Source organism: Oryza brachyantha, chromosome 11 (assembly GCF_000231095.2).
Source record: "Oryza brachyantha chromosome 11, ObraRS2, whole genome shotgun sequence".
Taxonomy (NCBI): domain Eukaryota; kingdom Viridiplantae; phylum Streptophyta; class Magnoliopsida; order Poales; family Poaceae; genus Oryza; species Oryza brachyantha.
The window spans coordinates 6,548,223-6,571,964 of NC_023173.2; the positions used below are offsets into that span (position 1 = coordinate 6,548,223).

The 23,742-nt window shown below is 46.4% G+C and overlaps 1 protein-coding gene across 1 annotated transcript; it reads left to right on the top strand.

Annotated features, from left to right (window-relative positions):
* Positions 1-15,422: 15,422 nt before the first annotated feature.
* Positions 15,423-21,903, top strand: LOC102721032 (gem-associated protein 2-like). The gene is made up of 4 exons (XM_006663304.3): positions 15,423-15,727; positions 15,813-16,062; positions 20,390-20,567; positions 21,106-21,903. The coding sequence occupies exons 1-4, from the start codon at positions 15,472-15,474 to the stop codon at positions 21,499-21,501; spliced, it is 1,080 nt and encodes a 359-aa protein (XP_006663367.1). The 5' UTR covers positions 15,423-15,471; the 3' UTR covers positions 21,502-21,903.
* The last annotated feature ends 1,839 nt before the right edge of the window (positions 21,904-23,742 follow it).

The window sequence follows — 23,742 nt, forward strand, 5'->3', positions numbered from 1 at the left end:
TGCACGGATCTTTGTCGGTGGACAGTTGTTTAATCTTGTGTATCTTTTACTCCCTCTATTTCGCTTTCTAGCTTGAGATTTGCTGCGATCCAACAAAAAGTATCTTGAGATACCAAATCATTTGTCACCGTTAGATCTAGCTGAGTAGGATGTGCACTGTTAGATCTAACAACGATTAGAAATGATTTGTACCGTGAGATACCGGTATCTCGAGGTACTTTTTGTTACTTTTTGTTGGACTAAAGCAAATCTCTTCTAGTTTTGCCTAAATTTATTCATTGATGAATGTATATAATTTATATATGTTTCTAGATTTATTAGCATCTATATGAATCTAGACAATACTAGAAAGTCTTATATTATGAAACGGAGGGGTAGCATATATGTGTGCAGTGCTTGCAATGAGAGATGTTATTTAAAATCGTTAACATGCTATTACCACTGTTTTTTTACTTATATCTTACTTGTTGCATATATTTTTTGACTGATATACGGACCCATATGTACCACTATTCTTTTTCTAAAAGAAATAGAGTTTTAGTCAAGGGTGGTTGATATGTGGGGTTGGGTCTCATGATCTTTTTCCTTCCCAACACACGGAGTCAGTGGTCCATTGTCAGGTGAATGATAGATTCATCGTCCACAATAACATCTTTTTAATAAGAGTATAGATAATATTGAGCTTATTCTTTCACTTGCTGACACCTCGTTTTATTTCTTTCATAGAGCTCGTTTTACTTCTTTCATAGAGGATAAGATTCCTTTTTGTCACACCCGGAGTTTCGTCCTAAGCCTAAGTCGTAAAAAGAAATCCGTAAATAACAATTGGCTTAATTAACTCAGGAAAAATCCCTCTAAAAGGATTAATTCACTTAAATCGAGGCTCGCAAATCGACTAACAGGATTTAAATTCAAATTGCAGAAGTATAAAATTTGGCCAAACAAATTAATTTAAAACTCGGCAAAAGTGGGGTTTTCCTTTTTCCCTCCTTTTTCCTTTCTTTTTCCCTTCCTTCTCAAATTGGGCGGAAGTCCAATTTTCCTCCCTCTCTCTTTTTCCTTTTTCTTTCTCTTTTTCTTTTCCTTCCCGGGCCGGCCCAGCCGAGCCGGCCCATCCTCCTCCTCGGCCGGCCCAGCCGACCGGCCTCCCTCCGCCCGCCACCGCGCGCTCCGCCTGGGCCGCCGCTCGGCCCAGCTAGCCGCTCGCCCGCGCCGCGAGTCCGCGTCGCCTCCCTCCTCTCTCCCGCGCCACTGACAGGTGGGGCCCACCCGTCAGTGACTGTTCCGCGCCCGCGCCCGCGACGCGCCGCGTCCGAGCCGAACTCCGCCGCCGCGCCGCAACCACCGCCGCCGCATCTGCCGCCGCCGGGACCGCGTCGTCGCCGACTCGGTCTCCAACCTCCGCCCGCCCTAGCCGGTCGCCGCCACCCTATAAATCCCGAGTCGCCGCGCGCCGTCGCTCGCTTTCCATCGTCGCTCGAGTCGCCGCCGCGCTGCCGCCGTTCGTCGCCACCGCGCAATCTCGTCGCCCGTCGCCGGTCGTCGCCGCTCTGTTGCGTCACCACCTCCGTCCCTCTGTCGTCGACTTGTTGCCGCTCTCGCCGTCACCAGGGAGCCTCCTCGGCGCCGCGCGTTCCCTCGTCGCCCGGCCGCCGCCGCGTCTCGCCCGTCGCTGCCGCCGATCGATCTCCACCGCCACCACCGATCTCCCGCACCCGCCCGCGTCGCCACCTTCGCCTCGGTCTCGCCGACCCGTCCGCGCCCTCGCCGTCGCCGGTGAGCCACCGCACCCTCCTCCCCTCTTTCTCCCCCTTTCCGGCCGACCGCCGCCGAGTCGCGTGCCGTCGCCGGACGAGGCCGAAGCCCGCCGCTCCCGTCGGCCACCGTGGTCGTCGTCGCCTCCGCGTCGCCGACGTCTGGCCGCCGTCTCTTGCGCCCGCGCGTGCCGCGCTGCCGCCGCTCGCCAGCCGCCGTCTCTTGCGCCCGCGCGTGCCGCGCTGCCGCCGCTCGCCAGCCGCCGTCTCTTGCGCCCGCGCGTGCCGCGCTGCCGCCGCTCGCCAGCCGCCGTCTCTTGCGCCCGTGCGTCGCCGCCCCGGCCGTCGTTGCCGTCGCGCCGTCACCGCTCGCCGGTCGTCGCCGTCGCCGTCGCCGTGCGCCGCCGCCGCCGCGTCGCCCGCCGCTCCCGCTGGTCGCCGCCGTCCGCCGAGCCGCGCGTTCGGTCCCCAGCTCTCTGTTCCCTCTCGCTGACGAGTGGGTCCCACTCGTCAGTCACTCCCCGCGCCCGCTCTCTCTCTCTCCTCCCGGGTCCCGCATGTCAGTCTCTCCCTTCCCCCTCTCTCTCACCGACAGGTGGTCCCCACCTGTCAGCCGTCAGCTTCCTCTCTCCTCGCTGACGTCAGCAGCCCCATTAATTGCGCAATAATTGATTTAGGACTTTTCTGTTTAGTTAAAAAACCGAGAAAACTTCTAAAATTCATAAGTAATTCATCTAGTCTCCGTTTAGGTCCATTCAAATTTCATTAAATTCATAAAATTATCAAGAATCCATTAAAAATAGTTTCTTTTGCTGTTTCAGTAGAGTTTGTGCCTGTTTTATTTATTTTTGTGCTTTGTCGCTTAGATTCGGACCCCGCCGAAGAGCCGGTTTACTTCGAGATCGTCGCCGAAGTTGCCCAAGGGCCAGAGCAAGGCAAGTGACACTCATCCTTGAACATATTGAACCCATTATTGCAAATTCCCCGCTTTATTATTTCAAATATGCATTGTTTTAATTAAAGTACTTACTTTATGCTATTTTCGGGTAAACCTTATTATTATGCCGTTGTTTATCCAACTTTGTTCATTGCTGGACCAGGGGTAACTTGATTAGAGTCAGGCCTAGGTTAATGCTTAGCCATGCTTAGAACAAGTAGCTCATGGGATCACATTTAATTGTGCTTAGTTCTGAATAGCCGAGATAATGATTCACTACCCGGTTCGGGTTAATGTCAACTAAAATATTGATAATGGTGGGCTGTGGGTGCATGGTTTTGAGAGTCGCACCCATGGCGATTAAGGACCGGTTCACGGGAAACCCTGGAAGTCGATAAGTGCTAACCACATGCCGAAATGGGTAAGGTGGGATTTGGAGCATGACTTCGAACTATTTGACGTACCCAGGCAAGGGTAGGCGTGATGGAGTATGGACGGGCAATCGTGGTGTAACGAAAGCTTCTCCTGCTTCCGGATCTACCGAGGCGCAAGAGGGGACTGCCCGACTTGGTGTAAAGGAGGGGGTGAAACCTGAAGTGTGGTACGATTAAATAGGGAGGGTTGTGTAACGGGTCCTATCACGGTCTCCTTTCCGGTATGCCGTGGTGGTATGTCGGCGCACGTTCAAGTGTAGTGGAGTCGTGTCTTGTGGGTACAGTAGTACACCTCTGATCAGAGTATAAACTATTCGAATAGCCGTGCCCACGGTTACGGGCGAACTCCCAGCTTCACTGTGATTAGTGAACCCTAATAACTTGAGTAAAATCTGTTGTCACTTGGGACTACTGCAGCGTGGGGTAACGTTGAGTAGTGGTTGGGCCTGTTGCAACGTGGTGTAACGTTGGACAGTGTTGTGGTATTTTACAACTGCTTATTTTATTTATGCCTTACTGTATTTAAATTACCTTTATTTCTTTCAGTCTCTGTTATTTATTTAAATTGCTGCTTTGTCGCAACTAACCCGAGCCTGTCCTTGTTAATCCCATTGCATCATTTGTTTCCCCCTTGTCCGTGTTACTTGTTGAGTACGGTGGTTTGTACTCAGCCTTGCTTACCTTTCCCAACCCAGAGCTTGAAGCAGAGTCCGATGGAGGTGCCTCTCAGGAGTGAGCTGTTCCGCCGTCGAAGTGTTGCCTGTGGACTGGAGCCGTACCCGCTGGAGCTAGTCTGCCCCTTTGTTTTTCTTTCCGCTGCATTTCCGCTAGAATAAGTGTAATTTTTCAGTTGTTTATAAGAACGATGGTTATGTAATCAACATTGTCTTTTTGTGTACCCTGGCTGGTCCTGGACAGGGATTCAATACACAATTAAGTTCAGAAATTCGTGTGAGTAATTTCTGGGCGTGACAAGTTGGTATCAGAGCCTCCTTTGACCGTAGGATCAGCCCAATGGAAACCCTAAGAGCCCTCTGCTTTCCATGTTTGTGCATAGTTTGCGAAAGTGGGAGTGTTTTTCAAAAGCGTGAGTGATTTAAAAAGACAAAACCCCTTTTGTTGAAAAGCGTGAGTAAATCGATTTACGGGTAAAACTTTATTTACTTTTTTTTTCTTTTATGATTTATTTATCTTGAAATAAAATTTTGCATCTATTGATTCCAAATCCTTGTGCTCTTTAGATGGCTGACCACCCCTTGTACCATCGTGGAAACGGAATGGCTGGATTCGTGGCAGAGTTGGCAAGAGTCTCATTCACCGCAGGATACCCCTATGAGCCGGAGTACACCACGATCCATCCTCTTGAAGGCGAGTTTCCCCACCGAGTAAGATTGGAGCTACATGGAATCCCCGGTTTCCTCCCTAACTTGGAAGCAGAAGGAGCTGGAGGTTCGCATGAGCATGCCTGCCAGGAAGCTGCCTACAGTCTGATGACAACGCTCAGGGCCAGGCATGACCTGACGTTTCGGCATTCGGCTTATCGGTATCACCCTGGTCGTGGATCCAATTCCATGGTCAGTAGGTTTCGGTCTGCCCGAAGTGAGCAAGACCCTACCTTCGGTAGGATGTGCACGGTGCTGCAGGGCCTCGACCAGATGCATCACGACCTCCACGAAGCGTCCAAGGCTCTAAACGACGCCAAGCTCACTCAGATCGCTCGTCTGCAAGATGAGGTCGACCGCTTGAAGAAGGAGAATGCCAGGCTCAAAGGACTCCCAGAGCCCGAAGGTGCAAGGTGTCGCACGACGGCAAGGAAGCGAACCCGTGGACCGCCCAGAGTTCAGTCCTACCCCGGTGCCCCGGATGGATCAGGACCCCTGATGCAGATAGTGCCAACCTCTCCGACCCCAGTGCCCGAGGAAGGTGTCTCCCCGTTCAACGCAACAAGGAACCGCAACAGGGTCGTCACGGTCTCGAGCAGCAGCGAGTCCGCTTCTGGTGAAGATGAAGATGGCCTCCCCAGCAACTCAAGAAGCCGCTCTGAAGACGAGGAAGAAGATCCGTCCCCTGTCGTCGATCGTCGCTCTCCTTCCGTGCCCTAGACGCCGCCCTTAGCTTCGTTTTAGTCGTTGTGTGCTAGTTTTGGTGTGTTAGGTTTGCTTCGCTTGGGGCTAGTGGTGAACCATAGCAGTAGTGGGGTTATGGTTGTGCCGCCAGGAGTTGTGTGGTTTTTAAGTGTGTTTCTTAAGCAAGACAATTACAGTTCACTAATTAAATAAAGCCCCTGTTTGCTTAGTCGTTTCTTTTTCTTCTTTCTCTTTCTGTCCTCCCGCCCCGCAGATGGTGAACACCCGCCACGGCAACCGCGACACCGACCAGTCCAGCACCGGAGGACCGCCCCCGCCGCCCCCGCCGCCCCCACCAGAGAACCCGTCGCTTGCCCAGGTTCTTGCTAACCAGACGCAGATGCTCTCTTGGATGATGCAGCAGATGCAACAGCAACAGCAGCAACACCAACAACTGCTACAACAGCTTCTAAATCAAAGTCAGAATAACCAGCAACAGCAGGGACCACCCCCAGTGCAGTCCAAGTTGCCGGAGTTCCTCCGCGTCCGTCCCCCAACTTTCTCAAGCACCACCAACCCCATGGAGGCAAGTGATTGGCTCCATGCTATCGAGAAGAAGCTCAACTTATTGCAGTGCACTGACCAAGAGAAGGTTTCCTTCGCCGCACATCAACTGATGGGTCCCGCCTCCGCTTGGTGGGATAATTTCCTGGCTACCCGCACTGCTACCACAGAAGTGACTTGGGCGGAGTTCTGTCTTAACTTCCGCAAGGCCCATATCCCTGACGGGATAGTCACCCAGAAGAAGCGTGAGTTCCGCGCTCTGCAGCAAGGTACCAAGACAGTGACAGAGTACCTTCATGAGTTCAATCGCCTAGCGCGATACGCTCCCGAGGATGTCCGCACCGACGCCGAAAGGCAAGAAAAGTTCCTCGGAGGCTTGGATGATGAACTGAAGAAGCAGTTGCTTTCGGGCGACTATGCTGATTTTGAGAAACTAGTGGACAAGGCCATCCGTCAAGAGGACCAGCACCTCCAGATGGACAAGAAGAGGAAGGCTTCGCAGTTCAGGTCTAACCAGCCGCCTCCTCAGAAGCCCCGATTCCACACCGGTCCCTATCCTCAGAATCAACAACACGGGCAATCAACCTTCATTGTCCGCCAACATCGTCCTTACAACCCCAACAACTTCTCCAGTGCTTCGTCCCAGCGTGCTCCACCTCAACGCGCTCTTCCTGCCCTAGCTCCCCGGCAACAGAATGCTCCTCCACCGACAGCTCAACCTCCTCCAGCCAGGAAGGATGCGGGTGCAAAGCCTGGGGTGTGCTACAACTGTGGCGACCCAGGTCACTTTGCTGACAAGTGCCCGAAGCCGAAGCGCAGTGGGCAAAGGTTTGTGCAAGCTCGCGTGAATCACGTCACCGCCGAAGAAGCACAGGCTGCGCCAGAAGTAATACTGGGTACGTTTCCTGTCAACTCCGTACCTGCTACAATACTTTTTGATTCTGGTGCTACACACTCTTTTATTTCAAGGAAGTTTGTGGGAATGCTTGGGTTAAAAAGGGAAAAGTTAAGAGATCCGATGCGGGTTAACACTCCAGGGCATAGTATGTTTTCGGACCTTTATAGCCCTGTTGTGCCCATAGAAATCCAAGGGACACCCTTTCTAGCCAATCTCATCCTTCTCGAATCTAAAGACCTAGATGTCATTTTGGGAATGGACTGGCTTACCAAGCATCAAGGAGTGATTGATTGTGCCAAGCGTACAGTCACCTTGACCAGTGAAGAAGGTAAAGTGGTGACTTATCAGTCGCTGGAGTCAGTGTCAACCAGGACTTGTTTGAATCAGATGGAAGCCGAAGAGCAGCCCTCGGAAAAAGACGAAGACCCAAAGAAGTTGGAAGACATACCAGTGGTTTGTGAGTATCCGGAGGTGTTTCCAGATGATCTCACAACGATGCCGCCAGAAAGAGAGATCGAGTTCCGTATCGACTTGGTACCCGGAACCGCACCGATCTATAAGAGACCCTACAGGATGGCCGCCAATGAGATGGCAGAAGTGAAGAAGCAAGTGGATGAACAGCTTCAGAAAGGTTACATCCGCCCGAGTACCTCGCCTTGGGGTGCCCCGGTTATTTTTGTTGAGAAGAAGGACAAAACTAAGAGAATGTGTGTGGACTATCGTGCTTTGAACGATGTCACTATCAAGAATAAGTATCCTCTGCCAAGGATTGATGACCTATTTGATCAGTTGAAGGGAGCCAGAGTTTTCTCCAAGATCGATTTGAGATCAGGGTATCACCAGTTGAGAATTCGGGAAGAAGATATCCCTAAGACGGCATTCATTACTCGCTATGGCTTGTATGAGTGTACGGTAATGTCGTTTGGACTTACCAATGCCCCGGCATTCTTCATGAATCTCATGAATAAGGTGTTCATGGAATACCTGGATAAGTTTGTGGTTGTCTTCATCGACGACATTCTTGTCTACTCCAAGTCAGAAGAAGAGCACGAGCAACATTTGCGGATTGTGCTAGAAAAGCTAAGGGAACACCAGTTGTACGCCAAGTTCAGCAAGTGTGATTTTTGGCTGCATGAAGTGAAGTTCCTTGGCCATGTGATCAATGCCCAAGGTGTAGCCGTAGACCCCAGTAATGTGGAGTCAGTGATCAAGTGGACCCCGCCTAAGACGGTTTCCCAAATCAGGAGTTTCTTAGGACTTGCGGGCTATTACCGCCGGTTCATTGAGAATTTCTCAAAGATAGCCAAGCCAATGACACAGTTGTTGAAAAAGGAAGAGAAGTTCAAGTGGTCAAGAGAGTGCGATAGGAGTTTTGAAGAGCTCAAGCAAAGGTTGGTTTCGGCACCCGTGTTGGTTTTGCCGGATCAAACGAAGGACTTCCAGGTTTACTGTGACGCATCCAGATCAGGACTGGGATGTGTGCTAATGCAAGAAGGAAAGGTGGTTGCTTACGCCTCTCGTCAGTTGAGACCACATGAGGGTAACTACCCGACTCACGACTTGGAATTAGCAGCTGTGGTGCATGCCCTAAAGATTTGGCGACACTACTTGATCGGTAACAAGTGTGAAGTGTATACGGATCATAAGAGTTTAAAGTATATCTTTACACAACCGGATTTGAATCTCCGTCAGCGAAGATGGTTGGAATTGATCAAGGATTATGATCTAAGTATCCACTACCATCCAGGCAAAGCGAATGTAGTTGCAGATGCCTTGAGCCGGAAGAATTACTGCAACGCTGCGATGTCAACAGAAGTTTGTGAGCAGTTGCAACAGGAGTTTGAACGACTAAATTTGGGTTTAGTCGACGAAGGTTTTGTGGCAGCCCTAGAAGCGCAGCCCACTTTGGTGGATCAAGTACGCCAATCCCAAGCAAATGATCCGGAGATAGCCGAACTAAAGAAAAATATGCGAGTTGGTAAGGCTCGAGATTTTTCAGAAGATGAACATGGAACAATCTGGATGGGAAACAGGTTGTGCGTACCAGATAACAAGGAGTTGAAGGAGTTGATACTCCAAGAAGCTCATCAAACCCAGTACTCTATTCACCCCGGGAGTACTAAGATGTATCAGGACCTCAAAGAAAAGTTTTGGTGGGTTAGTATGAAGAGAGAGATTGCAGAATACGTCGCCTTGTGCGATGTTTGTCAACGAGTCAAAGCAGAACACCAAAGGCCAGCAGGACTATTGCAACCTCTCCAGATTCCAGAATGGAAATGGGAAGAAATCGGGATGGATTTCATCACTGGTTTACCAAGGACTGCTGCTGGTCATGACTCGATTTGGGTAATTGTTGATCGATTGACAAAGGTCGCTCATTTCATACCAGTTCACACTACCTACTCAGGGAAAAGATTAGCCGAGATTTACTTGGCTAGGATCATGTGTCTACATGGAGTACCGAAGAAGATCGTTTCTGACCGTGGGAGTCAGTTTACTTCAAAGTTTTGGCAGAAGCTACAGGAAGAATTGGGAACCCGACTGAACTTCAGTACGGCTTATCATCCCCAGACAGATGGTCAGACAGAGAGGGTAAATCAGATTCTTGAAGATATGCTCAGAGCTTGCGCTCTCGACTTTGGTGGAACTTGGGATAAGAATCTACCGTATGCAGAGTTCTCATACAACAACAGTTATCAAGCCAGTCTGCAGATGGCACCTTTTGAAGCATTGTATGGGCGAAAGTGTCGTACACCCCTCTTCTGGGATCAAACAGGAGAACGTCAAGTTTTTGGGACTGAAGTTTTAAGCCAAGCGGAAGAAAAGGTCAGAATAATCCGTGAAAGGTTGAAAACGGCCCAAACCAGACAGAAGAGTTATGCGGATAATCGTCGAAGGGACTTAGCCTTCGAAGCAGGAGACTATGTGTACCTCCGCGTCACACCTTTGCGAGGAGCGCACCGGTTTCAGACCAAAGGAAAATTGGCACCACGTTTCGTGGGACCATACCGGATAGTGGAACGCAGGGGAGAGGTTGCGTATCAGTTGGAACTCCCCGCTAACATGGCCGGAATCCATGACGTGTTCCATGTGTCGCAGCTCAAGAAGTGTCTCCGTGTGCCTGAGGAACAGGCCAACTCCGAGCACATCGATCTGCAGGAAGATCTAACTTATGTGGAGAAGCCAGCACGGATTCTAGAAACCAGTGAAAGGAAAACTCGGAACCGTGTGATCAGATTCTGCAGGGTTCAGTGGAGTCACCACTCAGAAGAAGAAGCAACATGGGAAAGAGAAGATGAGCTCAAGGCCGCCCATCCGCACCTCTTCGCCAGTGCCTCCGAATCTCGGGGTCGAGATTCCGTTTAAGGGGGGTAGGTTTGTCACACCCGGAGTTTCGTCCTAAGCCTAAGTCGTAAAAAGAAATCCGTAAATAACAATTGGCTTAATTAACTCAGGAAAAATCCCTCTAAAAGGATTAATTCACTTAAATCGAGGCTCGCAAATCGACTAACAGGATTTAAATTCAAATTGCAGAAGTATAAAATTTGGCCAAACAAATTAATTTAAAACTCGGCAAAAGTGGGGTTTTCCTTTTTCCCTCCTTTTTCCTTTCTTTTTCCCTTCCTTCTCAAATTGGGCGGAAGTCCAATTTTCCTCCCTCTCTCTTTTTCCTTTTTCTTTCTCTTTTTCTTTTCCTTCCCGGGCCGGCCCAGCCGAGCCGGCCCATCCTCCTCCTCGGCCGGCCCAGCCGACCGGCCTCCCTCCGCCCGCCACCGCGCGCTCCGCCTGGGCCGCCGCTCGGCCCAGCTAGCCGCTCGCCCGCGCCGCGAGTCCGCGTCGCCTCCCTCCTCTCTCCCGCGCCACTGACAGGTGGGGCCCACCCGTCAGTGACTGTTCCGCGCCCGCGCCCGCGACGCGCCGCGTCCGAGCCGAACTCCGCCGCCGCGCCGCAACCACCGCCGCCGCATCTGCCGCCGCCGGGACCGCGTCGTCGCCGACTCGGTCTCCAACCTCCGCCCGCCCTAGCCGGTCGCCGCCACCCTATAAATCCCGAGTCGCCGCGCGCCGTCGCTCGCTTTCCATCGTCGCTCGAGTCGCCGCCGCGCTGCCGCCGTTCGTCGCCACCGCGCAATCTCGTCGCCCGTCGCCGGTCGTCGCCGCTCTGTTGCGTCACCACCTCCGTCCCTCTGTCGTCGACTTGTTGCCGCTCTCGCCGTCACCAGGGAGCCTCCTCGGCGCCGCGCGTTCCCTCGTCGCCCGGCCGCCGCCGCGTCTCGCCCGTCGCTGCCGCCGATCGATCTCCACCGCCACCACCGATCTCCCGCACCCGCCCGCGTCGCCACCTTCGCCTCGGTCTCGCCGACCCGTCCGCGCCCTCGCCGTCGCCGGTGAGCCACCGCACCCTCCTCCCCTCTTTCTCCCCCTTTCCGGCCGACCGCCGCCGAGTCGCGTGCCGTCGCCGGACGAGGCCGAAGCCCGCCGCTCCCGTCGGCCACCGTGGTCGTCGTCGCCTCCGCGTCGCCGACGTCTGGCCGCCGTCTCTTGCGCCCGCGCGTGCCGCGCTGCCGCCGCTCGCCAGCCGCCGTCTCTTGCGCCCGCGCGTGCCGCGCTGCCGCCGCTCGCCAGCCGCCGTCTCTTGCGCCCGCGCGTGCCGCGCTGCCGCCGCTCGCCAGCCGCCGTCTCTTGCGCCCGTGCGTCGCCGCCCCGGCCGTCGTTGCCGTCGCGCCGTCACCGCTCGCCGGTCGTCGCCGTCGCCGTCGCCGTGCGCCGCCGCCGCCGCGTCGCCCGCCGCTCCCGCTGGTCGCCGCCGTCCGCCGAGCCGCGCGTTCGGTCCCCAGCTCTCTGTTCCCTCTCGCTGACGAGTGGGTCCCACTCGTCAGTCACTCCCCGCGCCCGCTCTCTCTCTCTCCTCCCGGGTCCCGCATGTCAGTCTCTCCCTTCCCCCTCTCTCTCACCGACAGGTGGTCCCCACCTGTCAGCCGTCAGCTTCCTCTCTCCTCGCTGACGTCAGCAGCCCCATTAATTGCGCAATAATTGATTTAGGACTTTTCTGTTTAGTTAAAAAACCGAGAAAACTTCTAAAATTCATAAGTAATTCATCTAGTCTCCGTTTAGGTCCATTCAAATTTCATTAAATTCATAAAATTATCAAGAATCCATTAAAAATAGTTTCTTTTGCTGTTTCAGTAGAGTTTGTGCCTGTTTTATTTATTTTTGTGCTTTGTCGCTTAGATTCGGACCCCGCCGAAGAGCCGGTTTACTTCGAGATCGTCGCCGAAGTTGCCCAAGGGCCAGAGCAAGGCAAGTGACACTCATCCTTGAACATATTGAACCCATTATTGCAAATTCCCCGCTTTATTATTTCAAATATGCATTGTTTTAATTAAAGTACTTACTTTATGCTATTTTCGGGTAAACCTTATTATTATGCCGTTGTTTATCCAACTTTGTTCATTGCTGGACCAGGGGTAACTTGATTAGAGTCAGGCCTAGGTTAATGCTTAGCCATGCTTAGAACAAGTAGCTCATGGGATCACATTTAATTGTGCTTAGTTCTGAATAGCCGAGATAATGATTCACTACCCGGTTCGGGTTAATGTCAACTAAAATATTGATAATGGTGGGCTGTGGGTGCATGGTTTTGAGAGTCGCACCCATGGCGATTAAGGACCGGTTCACGGGAAACCCTGGAAGTCGATAAGTGCTAACCACATGCCGAAATGGGTAAGGTGGGATTTGGAGCATGACTTCGAACTATTTGACGTACCCAGGCAAGGGTAGGCGTGATGGAGTATGGACGGGCAATCGTGGTGTAACGAAAGCTTCTCCTGCTTCCGGATCTACCGAGGCGCAAGAGGGGACTGCCCGACTTGGTGTAAAGGAGGGGGTGAAACCTGAAGTGTGGTACGATTAAATAGGGAGGGTTGTGTAACGGGTCCTATCACGGTCTCCTTTCCGGTATGCCGTGGTGGTATGTCGGCGCACGTTCAAGTGTAGTGGAGTCGTGTCTTGTGGGTACAGTAGTACACCTCTGATCAGAGTATAAACTATTCGAATAGCCGTGCCCACGGTTACGGGCGAACTCCCAGCTTCACTGTGATTAGTGAACCCTAATAACTTGAGTAAAATCTGTTGTCACTTGGGACTACTGCAGCGTGGGGTAACGTTGAGTAGTGGTTGGGCCTGTTGCAACGTGGTGTAACGTTGGACAGTGTTGTGGTATTTTACAACTGCTTATTTTATTTATGCCTTACTGTATTTAAATTACCTTTATTTCTTTCAGTCTCTGTTATTTATTTAAATTGCTGCTTTGTCGCAACTAACCCGAGCCTGTCCTTGTTAATCCCATTGCATCATTTGTTTCCCCCTTGTCCGTGTTACTTGTTGAGTACGGTGGTTTGTACTCAGCCTTGCTTACCTTTCCCAACCCAGAGCTTGAAGCAGAGTCCGATGGAGGTGCCTCTCAGGAGTGAGCTGTTCCGCCGTCGAAGTGTTGCCTGTGGACTGGAGCCGTACCCGCTGGAGCTAGTCTGCCCCTTTGTTTTTCTTTCCGCTGCATTTCCGCTAGAATAAGTGTAATTTTTCAGTTGTTTATAAGAACGATGGTTATGTAATCAACATTGTCTTTTTGTGTACCCTGGCTGGTCCTGGACAGGGATTCAATACACAATTAAGTTCAGAAATTCGTGTGAGTAATTTCTGGGCGTGACACTTTTCGAGCTGTTAGCTCTATCTCTATCACTTAAAAGGAGCAATAGTTATTCTTCCCCCTCTTAGCATTTTGCACCCAGCTACGGTCTCTCGATAAAAACAATTAAATTACTTGGACGAATCAACGTGGGGCTATCCTTAATTATATGGGTCATTACCATGCATGAGCATATTGCTAGTAACAAGAAAATATATGAGCGTTAATATTAAAAACGTAACCCGACCAATTACTCCTCGGCCCATCCTCTCGGCTTTCCCACACTCTTGCTTGAGTGGTAACCAAGCCTCTTGCCTCGTAGCACCATCGACAAATTCCCAATGTGATTTTCAATTGCAAAATTTTGGGCTTCTAGTTGAAAAGTTAGCTACAAAAATTCTCCTAGTTACCTACAAAATTGAGAATCTCCTTATCTGTTATTCACATTCTCTGCTTGTGGGGAGACCGCTGCCTCACAATCTGCTGCTTGCATCGACTTTCCACATGCTCAAGGGTCATGAGGCCTAAGATTCTACCCAATATGATTGTCAATCTCAAAAGCATGGACATGTTAAAAAGTTAGCTCCAACAGTTACCCTAAGCACACGGATACATGTCCAATATTTATCTCTCCAAAATCTATTCTTGGGAATCTCTAATTAGAACTTAAGAGCATCTCCAAGAGCATGACTAAAATTTGGCTATTCAAATCTCAATTTATCCATTTATATCAAAAGATTTTATCTCTAAATTTTTGTGCACTCCAACAGACTCTCATTCTCACTCTCTAAATCCTAACGGCTAGTTACCACTATCCAAATTTTAGAAACTAAAACACCTCCAATAGACTCTAGATATCCACTCTCTGTATTCACTCTATAGATTTCTAGTCATCCTTGTGGGACCAATAGACAACCATCCAACTTAGTGTGGGGGAGACTTGCAAGATTTGGTCATTGAGAAAAAAGTTTAGCCATTTAAATAATATAGCAAGTTATATGAGTAGTCTCTTAAATGTCATTTTTTTAATGTCAGAGCTAGAATTTGGTATAGAGAGTCATTTGAGAAACTACCTATTTGACTTGCAATGCCAAATTCTAGCAATTATGTTGAAAAATTATCCTCCAAAAGACTACTTATTTGACTTGTTATGTCATTTGAGTGGCTAAACATACCTCTTCAATGTATAAATCTAGCAAGTCTTTTTTGCACACAATAGAATTGCTATCTATGGGTTCCATATGGTTGGGCCCACAAGTCATTCTTCTAGTTGTTAGTATTTGGAGTGTGTGGATCGAGAGTCTGTTGGAGTACATATAATTTGGATATGAAATCTTTTGAGATGAATGATTAAATTAAGATTCAGAGAGTTAAAATTTAGTCATTCTCTTAAAGATGAGAACGACGTGAGCAAGGGAGAAAAAAAACAAATGATCTTAATGAATTTAGTTTACTTAGCCAACTAATTGTCTTATAATTTTTAGACTTCTATTGAAGTGGGGGTAATTGTTAGGACCTGATTTTTTAAATGCCTCTAATACACGATTTTTAGAACTTAATTTTTAGAGCAGGTACAATACTACAACTATAAACATATTTTAAAGAGATAAGAAATGAGAGAGAACAATGAGCTACTAATTTGTAGCTAGCTACAGCATGGGTTCTAAGACGCAGTGTGTGTATATGTGACCATATACTAATACTTTGTAGGCAACTATTATATACATTGATTATTAGATTGATTATAGATAAATTGTACTGCCTCTGTCCCTAAACGTTTGACACCGTTGACCTTTTAATGCACGTTTGACCATTCGTGTAAAAAAAATTAATGACGTCAAACATTTAGAGACAAAGTGAGTAAATAGTAGTTGGGTATATTATTGAACTTGCTCTGAATACTCTAAATAGAGATGCTCTAAACGGACCAATACTAAGCCCATTCTGTGCGCGCAGGCTTAAAAATGAGATATGAGCGGGTCATAATAGAAAAATCCCCCAAATCGGGTTTCGGCCCATCCTCACCTGACAACCGCCCTAAACCCTCCTCCCCTCCCCTCCCCTCCCCTCCCCTCCCGAACCTTCTCGAACCTTCCTCTTCGGAGGCCTCTCCCCAACCCCCTGCTTCCCATGGCGGACGCCAGCGCCGTGACGCGGACGAGGTACACGCGGGGCGAGCTCGAGGCGCTGAGGGCCGCCCCGTCGGAGGAGGCGCAGGCGAGGGTTTGGGCCGGGGTGTGCGCCGCCCTCGCCGCCGCCGGCTTCTCCGGGGAGTACGACGCGCTGGCGGACGCCGAGGGTGCGTCTACTAGGAAGGCGGGGAGGAAGGGGAAGAAGGCCACCGGGGGCGGGTGGAGGCAGCACGACGCGGCGGCCCCGCTCCTGGGTACGGCTCTCCCGGTTTCCCTCCTCCCAATTTCGGCCGCAATATTTGTTTGTTCCTGTTAACGAGTAGAATGATTTCCCCCTAGAAACGGATGAGATCGGTGGCTGGAGGAGTGGGGATTCAGGGCTCCGCTATGAGCAATACGGGGATGAGCCTCGTTCTGTGCTTCAGGGGATTGAGGAGCCGTTTGATCAGGGTGGGAATATGGAGTACGAAGACAATGACAGCGACGATGATTATGATGGCATTTTGAAGCCTGCCTTTGCGGTTGATGGGGAACCTGATTTCGAGTCGGGTGATCCGGTCGATGGATTCGAGTACCTTCGGCGTGTCAGGTATGCTTTGATCATCTGGCTGGTTAGTTATACAAGGGCCCTAAACATTCTGTGCCAATATCTATTACAAGAACGTTTGGTGCTTATTATTACCGTATTTTTTAGTGTTCTTAGCTAGCCAGTACTTTGCCGTGCTAGTAGTTTCTCCATCATTTGAACCGTAAGTGCTTTAATGTCAACTAGGTCCATCTCCGTGTGAACGAGGATCTGATAAGTAAATTCTCAAGAATTTGTGAAGGAATCCCACCGATATGTATACATGAGAAGAAATGCAGTTTTTTATTTCCTGGTAGTACTTAGTATTTTAATGTAAGCATGTGGTGCTTACATGGAGTAATATACATTTATGCCGACAGAGAGGAGGTCCTGTGGGTTCTTGTTATAGCATGGAAGTAATCAAGGAAGAGAGATGAAAGAGGGATGGACTGTATTTGGCCTGGCAAAGGAAAACATGGTTTTTAAAGCTTTTCATTCAAGTAAAATCTAGTAATTGTTTTAAACCATGGAGAATTGATTAAAAATATCTCCAACCTCATGAAAGTACATAATATAGAGGTATCACTAGTCTCACTTGAACTGTTTTATATCATTTGCCTAGCTGTTGGTAAAAGATTGCAATGTGTTTAAATCTTGCATTACATGCTTTCCTTACAAATAAATTGGTCAGTAGAATACTGAAAATAGTAATGGTTGATGATAAATGTGGAAAATAAAATGATTTGAATCTAAAAGAAAGTTGAAATTTTGTGCTGAGAAAATAAACAATCTCTAGTTACTCTCATGTATTATGGTTGTCTTGCTCATCGCTTAGCCTATGTGAGTTCATATCAAAATTTTAGGCAAATGCCAAAATATGAACCAATACCTGCTTCACTTGTACATAATTAAAGATGCATATTTTGTTGAATATTCTAGTAAATAGAACATTTGAAATAGATTTTACGTGAAAAACTGTACAAAAAACGAATCCAGATTGGATCCATTGCCTATGCAAAACACTACCTGGGAACCTGGCATGCCAACAGAAGGCCCACATTTAAGTCTTTTTAGAGAGACATTTAGATCTTAGTCCTACTTTATCATTTCCATGCATGGTTTGGCATGTCAAAATTTCAATAGCGCGCAACCACTTATGTCATCATTTGCTGCTACAATAGAGGGTCCTGCTTTCGTATTGATGAAGTTATCAATACTGAAGGGTTTCTCGGATAGTTGTCTGCATTACCGTATTAAAGAAACAAAATGGCCTGACATTAGTTAACTGTGCTTGTAACCCAGAGGCTTGTCCAGTCAATAATATGAGAGGAAAAAATTATATGAAGCATGCATTGTACCAGAACTCATTATGGCCTGACATTAGTTAAAGTGCAATTGATAAGTTATATATTTCTCTTATTTTGTTCGCCGTCAATATTTTGTTTATTTTGCTCATGACCGCCAGCAAAAAAATCAAGTTTGTTTATTCCTCTGTACTCTGTTTGGATTTTTGCTGTTTTCTTACCCTATTGTTTCTGATGAATTTATTCATGCACAAGCACTGACCTCTGTTATAATGGGGTCAACTTTGATATTTGCTTTCCTATCAATCATGTTGTCTTGGCCAAACCCACCTGAACTAAACAATATTGAACTTGGCATGCCCCAAACATACTGTTATTTTCTTTTTTGTTTCTTTTACCCATGCACTTTGGCACCAGATGCTGAAATCGAAGGTGTTGATCATCCCCTGTCACCAGTAAGGATGTGTTTGGTCATGGACAAGGTGGGATGTGTTAGAGCCAACCCATGATCATGGAATTGGTTGATCCCATTTTTCTGTTTAGTTGAAGAAATAGGTTAAACCCTGTTTTTTGTTTGGATGGAGGGATAGGATGGGATAGAGTGATCCTGTTACATGTTTGGATAGAGGGACGGAGGTGGAATGACTTCATGTAGTTACCTTCTATTGTGTCGGTGAAGTTAACTTCACAATGGTAGTTTTAAATAAAATAATATGTTTGGTTCATATTTAACAAATTAACTCAACATAACTACATTTGAAATTGCACGTACCATTGTACCAATAATAATAAACTTGCCTCAAAACCATTAACTAATACTAATTAAAATTGTGTATATCATTTCACCAAAAAATACAACAATCACATGAATTAATATATATGCTGCACATAAATTTGAAGGAATCAAAAAATATAACATGCCACTCCGCTATGCTTCAGTAAAAAAATTTGGAGGAAGAAAAAAAATGCAGGCCATCTGCTGCCTGCCGCCAACTGCCTGCTATATTGCGCTGGCCGCCACTGCATGTGCCGCACGGCCGCGCAGCTCCCGCCGCACGCACGCGCCGCCTCCGATTGCAATGCATGCCGCACAGCCGCCGCCACCTATCCTTCTTCCCGTGCATCTCTCCTGCCACCTGTGCTGCCGCCACCGCAAGATGACGTTGTAGCTCGCCGCAAGACCGTGCCGCAGCCGCCACAGGCCTCCCACCCTCCTCCCTCGCGGACGCCGGCCACCATCGCTCGGTCCTGGAGTGGTCCTGGAGAGGCTGTCCGAGTGCGATAGCCTCACTGCCCCCCATGCATGCGTTGAATGGGAGTGGGACAACATGGTCCGACTCTTTTCCGCGGTTCATTTTGTCCGATCTAGTCCACAAACCAAACACCCCTTAGAACGGATGGCTTTGACCTAACCCACCTAAACCTGGTAACCAAACACACCCTAAGAGGATGAATCTCTTCTTTGTCCCCCCTAGCACAACTGCATTGATGTTTGTGCTCCAAAATCAAATAGACCTTTTCCTTTCTGACACATTTTCAATACATTTCTGACACTGAAGCCCATAACATCAGTCATAGCCGAACTAAAAAAATGGTCTGATTTGAGTTAGCAATTAGCATTTGCTGTATGATGGAAGTTTTATATATTGTCTATATGATGTACAATGCATGGTTTAGTTGCAATGCTTTCAACAGTTGTAAGCACCCAGTTGGTCTCACCAAAAAAGGGACCTTGCTGAGACAACTGCTTTCAGGGTTATACACTAAAGTCCTGGGCAGCCAGTGTTTGGGTCTATCTCAAGTCTCGATCTAGTTGCAATGCTTTGGTGGGATGTCTCTTCCAAGGGTCGAGTTTCTTTTGTTGCCTATATTTTGTATTTTTTCAGTTGGCCTGTCATCTTCTTTCTGATTTTTCCAGGATATTTAAGTAGTAAAATTGTGAGAGATGGGATGAGGAAATTAGGGTAAAACCAACCATCTGCATGACCATTTGAAATATTTAAAATGATTAAGGAATAGGCATATGCATGTATAAAATAGTAAGGCATATGTCCCGAGGGCTTCAGGGTTTGGTACATAGAAAAGTATTTGAGGTGTAATGTGTTGTTGACACCAGAAGAAGGCTATGAGTTTATATAGTACTTGTGTTTCACAATCAAATATTTAACACTTGCCTCAGTGAGAGAATACATATCCAGTCTAATCAAACGGGATCATACTTCTATATGAAAACGCCATTGTGCTTCTTGATACTTCAGAATTCAAATGGGAAACAAATCTCTGATTTTAGTTCTACAGCATGGATGTCATCTTGGAGGAATATAATCCATTAAATGGGTGCAGATAAGAATAAGTAAAAGTGGATAAGAATAAATAAGACTTTGTTTCCATGTGTTCGGCAATGGTCGAATTTCAACCTGTTCCAGATGAATAAGGTTGGGACCTTGCCCATTGTGGGCTCATCCAAGCAAAACTTCGAGGGCTCAAGCAATTAGCAAACATATATGTATAATCCATGTTTCTTATTACCTATAGAATAAATCCATTGTTTGTTAACTCAATCTACAAAGAATATTTGTTTCATAGGTAGTTTGTGCCTGTTTACATGCTAATCATCGTTTGCCTTGGATACCTGTAACACCCCAAACCAACTACCAGCTTAGAATGCTACTAACATTTTACATAAAGATATTTCAGTACTACCAAAAGACAAAATGTGGTTTGAGTTTTATGCACCATAAGAACTCTGATACTAAATTAATATATCTGTAAACCTTTTCTTTCCTTTCATCCAAATTATCTTAACTGTTAAGTGGATATTCATGATGACTAAAATGCATCTTCATACAGAAGTAGGCTATGCAACAAGATAGAAAACCATTCCATTTATCTGCGTATATCTATTGTTTATTTCTTGAATTGATGGGAGCAGCAAAAATGAATTACACTCATGTTCTGATATGAATGTGGCTAAATAATTGTCCATGAATCTTTCTGCGACAAGCTACACTTATTTTGATAGTAACCCAATCAACTTCGTCTTCCAGATGGGAAGCTAACCAAATTCCTAGAGTGAAGGTGGCGAAGATAGATTTGAGTACACCTAGAAATGAACAGACAACTTACATGCCTGAAATTCCTGATATACCAAAGTGCTCTCCTGATTTGTCTGCGTCAAAGCACTGGGAAGATACATTTATTACATATTTTTCTGAGACAAGACTGGTAAGCTATACTGTTGACCTTTCTAAAGTTTAACCAATAGTATTTTTGAAACTTTTTACATTGTTTTATAAAAATCTTATCATTAGATTTATTACTAAAAATACTCCCACAGTATTATAGTTTTATTGTTATTGCTTAATTTAAAATAATAAATGTCCTGGTCAAAGTTGCATCTCAAACAGCACATGTGAAAATTCTCTTCTAGCAGAACTGACTTATAAATTTTAGGGTCCCTATATTTTACTGCACATTCAATAGTTGTAGTTGTTGTGAGTGGAGTGCAGAAACAGTGTTCACCTGTAGAAAACTAGTACACCAAAAATTGCATTTCTCTCTTCCACGTTAAAGAAAAATATCATTATCCACTATCTTTTCTTTTTTATGACACCTAAAAGGCTGAAAAATACATGGAAATTGTTTTGTAATGACAAGAACATGAAGCTGATATATACAGAATAGTTTTTTGTATAATGTCCTTCTGACAGTTTGCTGCTTATTTAAAACTAACTGGTGATGTATAACCTCTGTATTTCTTCAGGCATTTTCAGAGCTTGATAGCTCAGACGGACCATCGGTTTCTGGTGGAATGAAGAACTCATTGAAACTGAACAACAAATCTGAGCCACAGACTGACCCAACACTGACCATGATTCGCAACATGGATGCTGTTTCAAGAGCTGCAACGCTACGGAACTACATCTATATGATTCAAAGCTTGGATAAACTATCAAGGAATGACTGCCTGTGGCTGTTTGCGCTGTGTGTTGCGGTGGACACTCCCTTGGATGCAGAGACATGTGCTTCTCTGAGGTCTCTGCTGCGCAAGTGCGCAAACATCCTCGCCACCAAGTCGGTGATGGACGATGAAGTTGCCATGCTGAACATTCTGATCGCAATCGCAGGAAGGTTCTTTGGACAGTATGACAATCATTAGGTTGGCAAAGTTACCATCTACTGACGTCTCCGTTTTGTTGGTATGCTTGGCGAAAAGTTTTGTATCACCCTATATAGTCTACAGCGTAATGGACACTACCAGTGTTCCCTGAAATTCTGAATGCCTTCATCGCTCTAATGGCTAATGCGCAAGACCCCTTGAGATGGGTGTGGTAATTTCAATTTCACGCCTACAGTATGTTTTTCATAGTCTATCATATCTTTGCAGAGACTACGACTTTTCAAATCAAAATAACTGACTTCTGGCTAGAATTAAGTCATTCCTCGTAGCGTTTTGTTGAAGTTTCCATACTCTCCTGCTCATTAATATTTTCTCACATCTGCTAAATTTTCTAAAACTGAAATTATTTCTGTGTACGATCAATCTACTGCAACTTTCCTGCTGTTTCACATAGCAAGCAGTTTTATCAGAAATTGTAGCTTTTTCTGCTGTATGTGGCTGATATGTGGGCTTGTTCAATTAGACAGGAATAAGTTACGTACTTCTTTTTTTATCTTTCTATAAGAAGTAAAGAACTAGCATATCACAATGGGGTAAATTATATCCGTCCTTTTTACCTTGCTTTGCAGATATCTAATTAAGTAGGGCTCTAGAAAAAAAGGCTACTCCCAGAAACCAAAGGTGGTATGAACCAAACTTTTATAACAAAATTCTCTCTTGTCCCTTTTCGTGAACTATGGCATATTAGTTGCTGCTACTCTGAATTTTCCTACATGTCAGAAAATTTCGATAATTTATTAAAACAAAAGATCCATCTTTGAATTGTTGAATCATCAACCAGCCAAACATCAGCCTCCATCTTGACTTCACATTCGCAATGCTCATTTGCCATCTTAAAAGTAGGGAGATCTATCTCTACTTTGGAAGTCATCAAACATTCTAAAAATCAATGTCTATCCAAAGTAGGCGGCATTTTTTTAATTTCGAAAGGAATGTAGGTATGAGTCAAATCAGCACTCCAGAGAATCAAAATCCAAGCAAAAAAAGAAAAAAAAAAGTACAGCACTTTAACAAGAATTTTGCATTTGCATGCCGTTGTTGGACCATCCTCCTGTAACTCATAGATTTTAATTTTTGATCAAAAAGGGAGCAGAGAGAGAAAGGACGAACGTCCATTCGTTCGTACGTCCATATGTGATGAAAGTGATTGTGCCTTCCTTTTCTTCCTTGCGTGTGTGTGGCATAAGATTTAATATTGGTCATTGAGTCAAATGATTTGATGTGTACACAAATTTGTTGAGAATTGGACGACCCTGAAGAGTTGACCCAGATGTTGGGCCCAATTGTTTATGGATGCTGTTGGAACAGCAAAGATTGAGCTGACAAAAGGCATGTCTCTAAGTATGCAAGCCCATTGGACCCTCTACTTTACTTTTATACTTTGCATCCATACATATATTTATATTGTTTTTGCTTTGCACTTTCTATGTTCAATCAACCACACAACATTGTTGGCTAATAGTCATAACCAAATCAAAATAAAAAAAAAAGGTTCAGGGAGAGGTGCATGGAAACAGAGCTAAAAGTTCATTGCCATATTATGTTAAGATCTTTTGATACATTATTATTGTCGAAAGTAACAGCAAGTAAATTAGCAAATTATATGTTAACTATAGATCCATATGGAGGAGAGAATGAGAAAAACTAAGAAAGGTCTGCTAGATATAGGGCTGGACGAAAAGCTCGTAGCTCGATCGATAGCTTACTCATCTCGTGGCTAGCTCTGCTCGGCTCGGTTTGTTTTAATTTCTTAACGAGCCAAGCCACCGTTTTGGCTTGTTTGTGATAACGAGCTAGCTCGAGCAGGCTCGCGAGCTACTCGTGAGCTAAACAAGCTGCATCAAGTTAATTTTTTTGTGCTTTATGATTTGGTACTTATAATTTATGCAATTTTGATCGTGACATTATGGAGACATGAAATTAAATTTATATTGCAAATTTGATTATGAAATTATGGAGGCATGAAATTAAATTTAGATTATGTTTATTATATTTATATTTTTATGGTCATTGCAAATTTGCAGTGCAAAGAATCTAGGTCAATGCGGTGGCTCGCGAGCCTAATGAGCTAGTTTGAGTTGGCTAACGAGCCGAGCTGATTTGCTAGTTAACGAGCCGAGCCGAGCTAGGTCGGCATCCGCCCTAGTTAAGATTATATCATCAAAGTTTATTTTTAGTCTTAACTTTTAGATCGCTAACAGTGCGTATATATAAAAAATT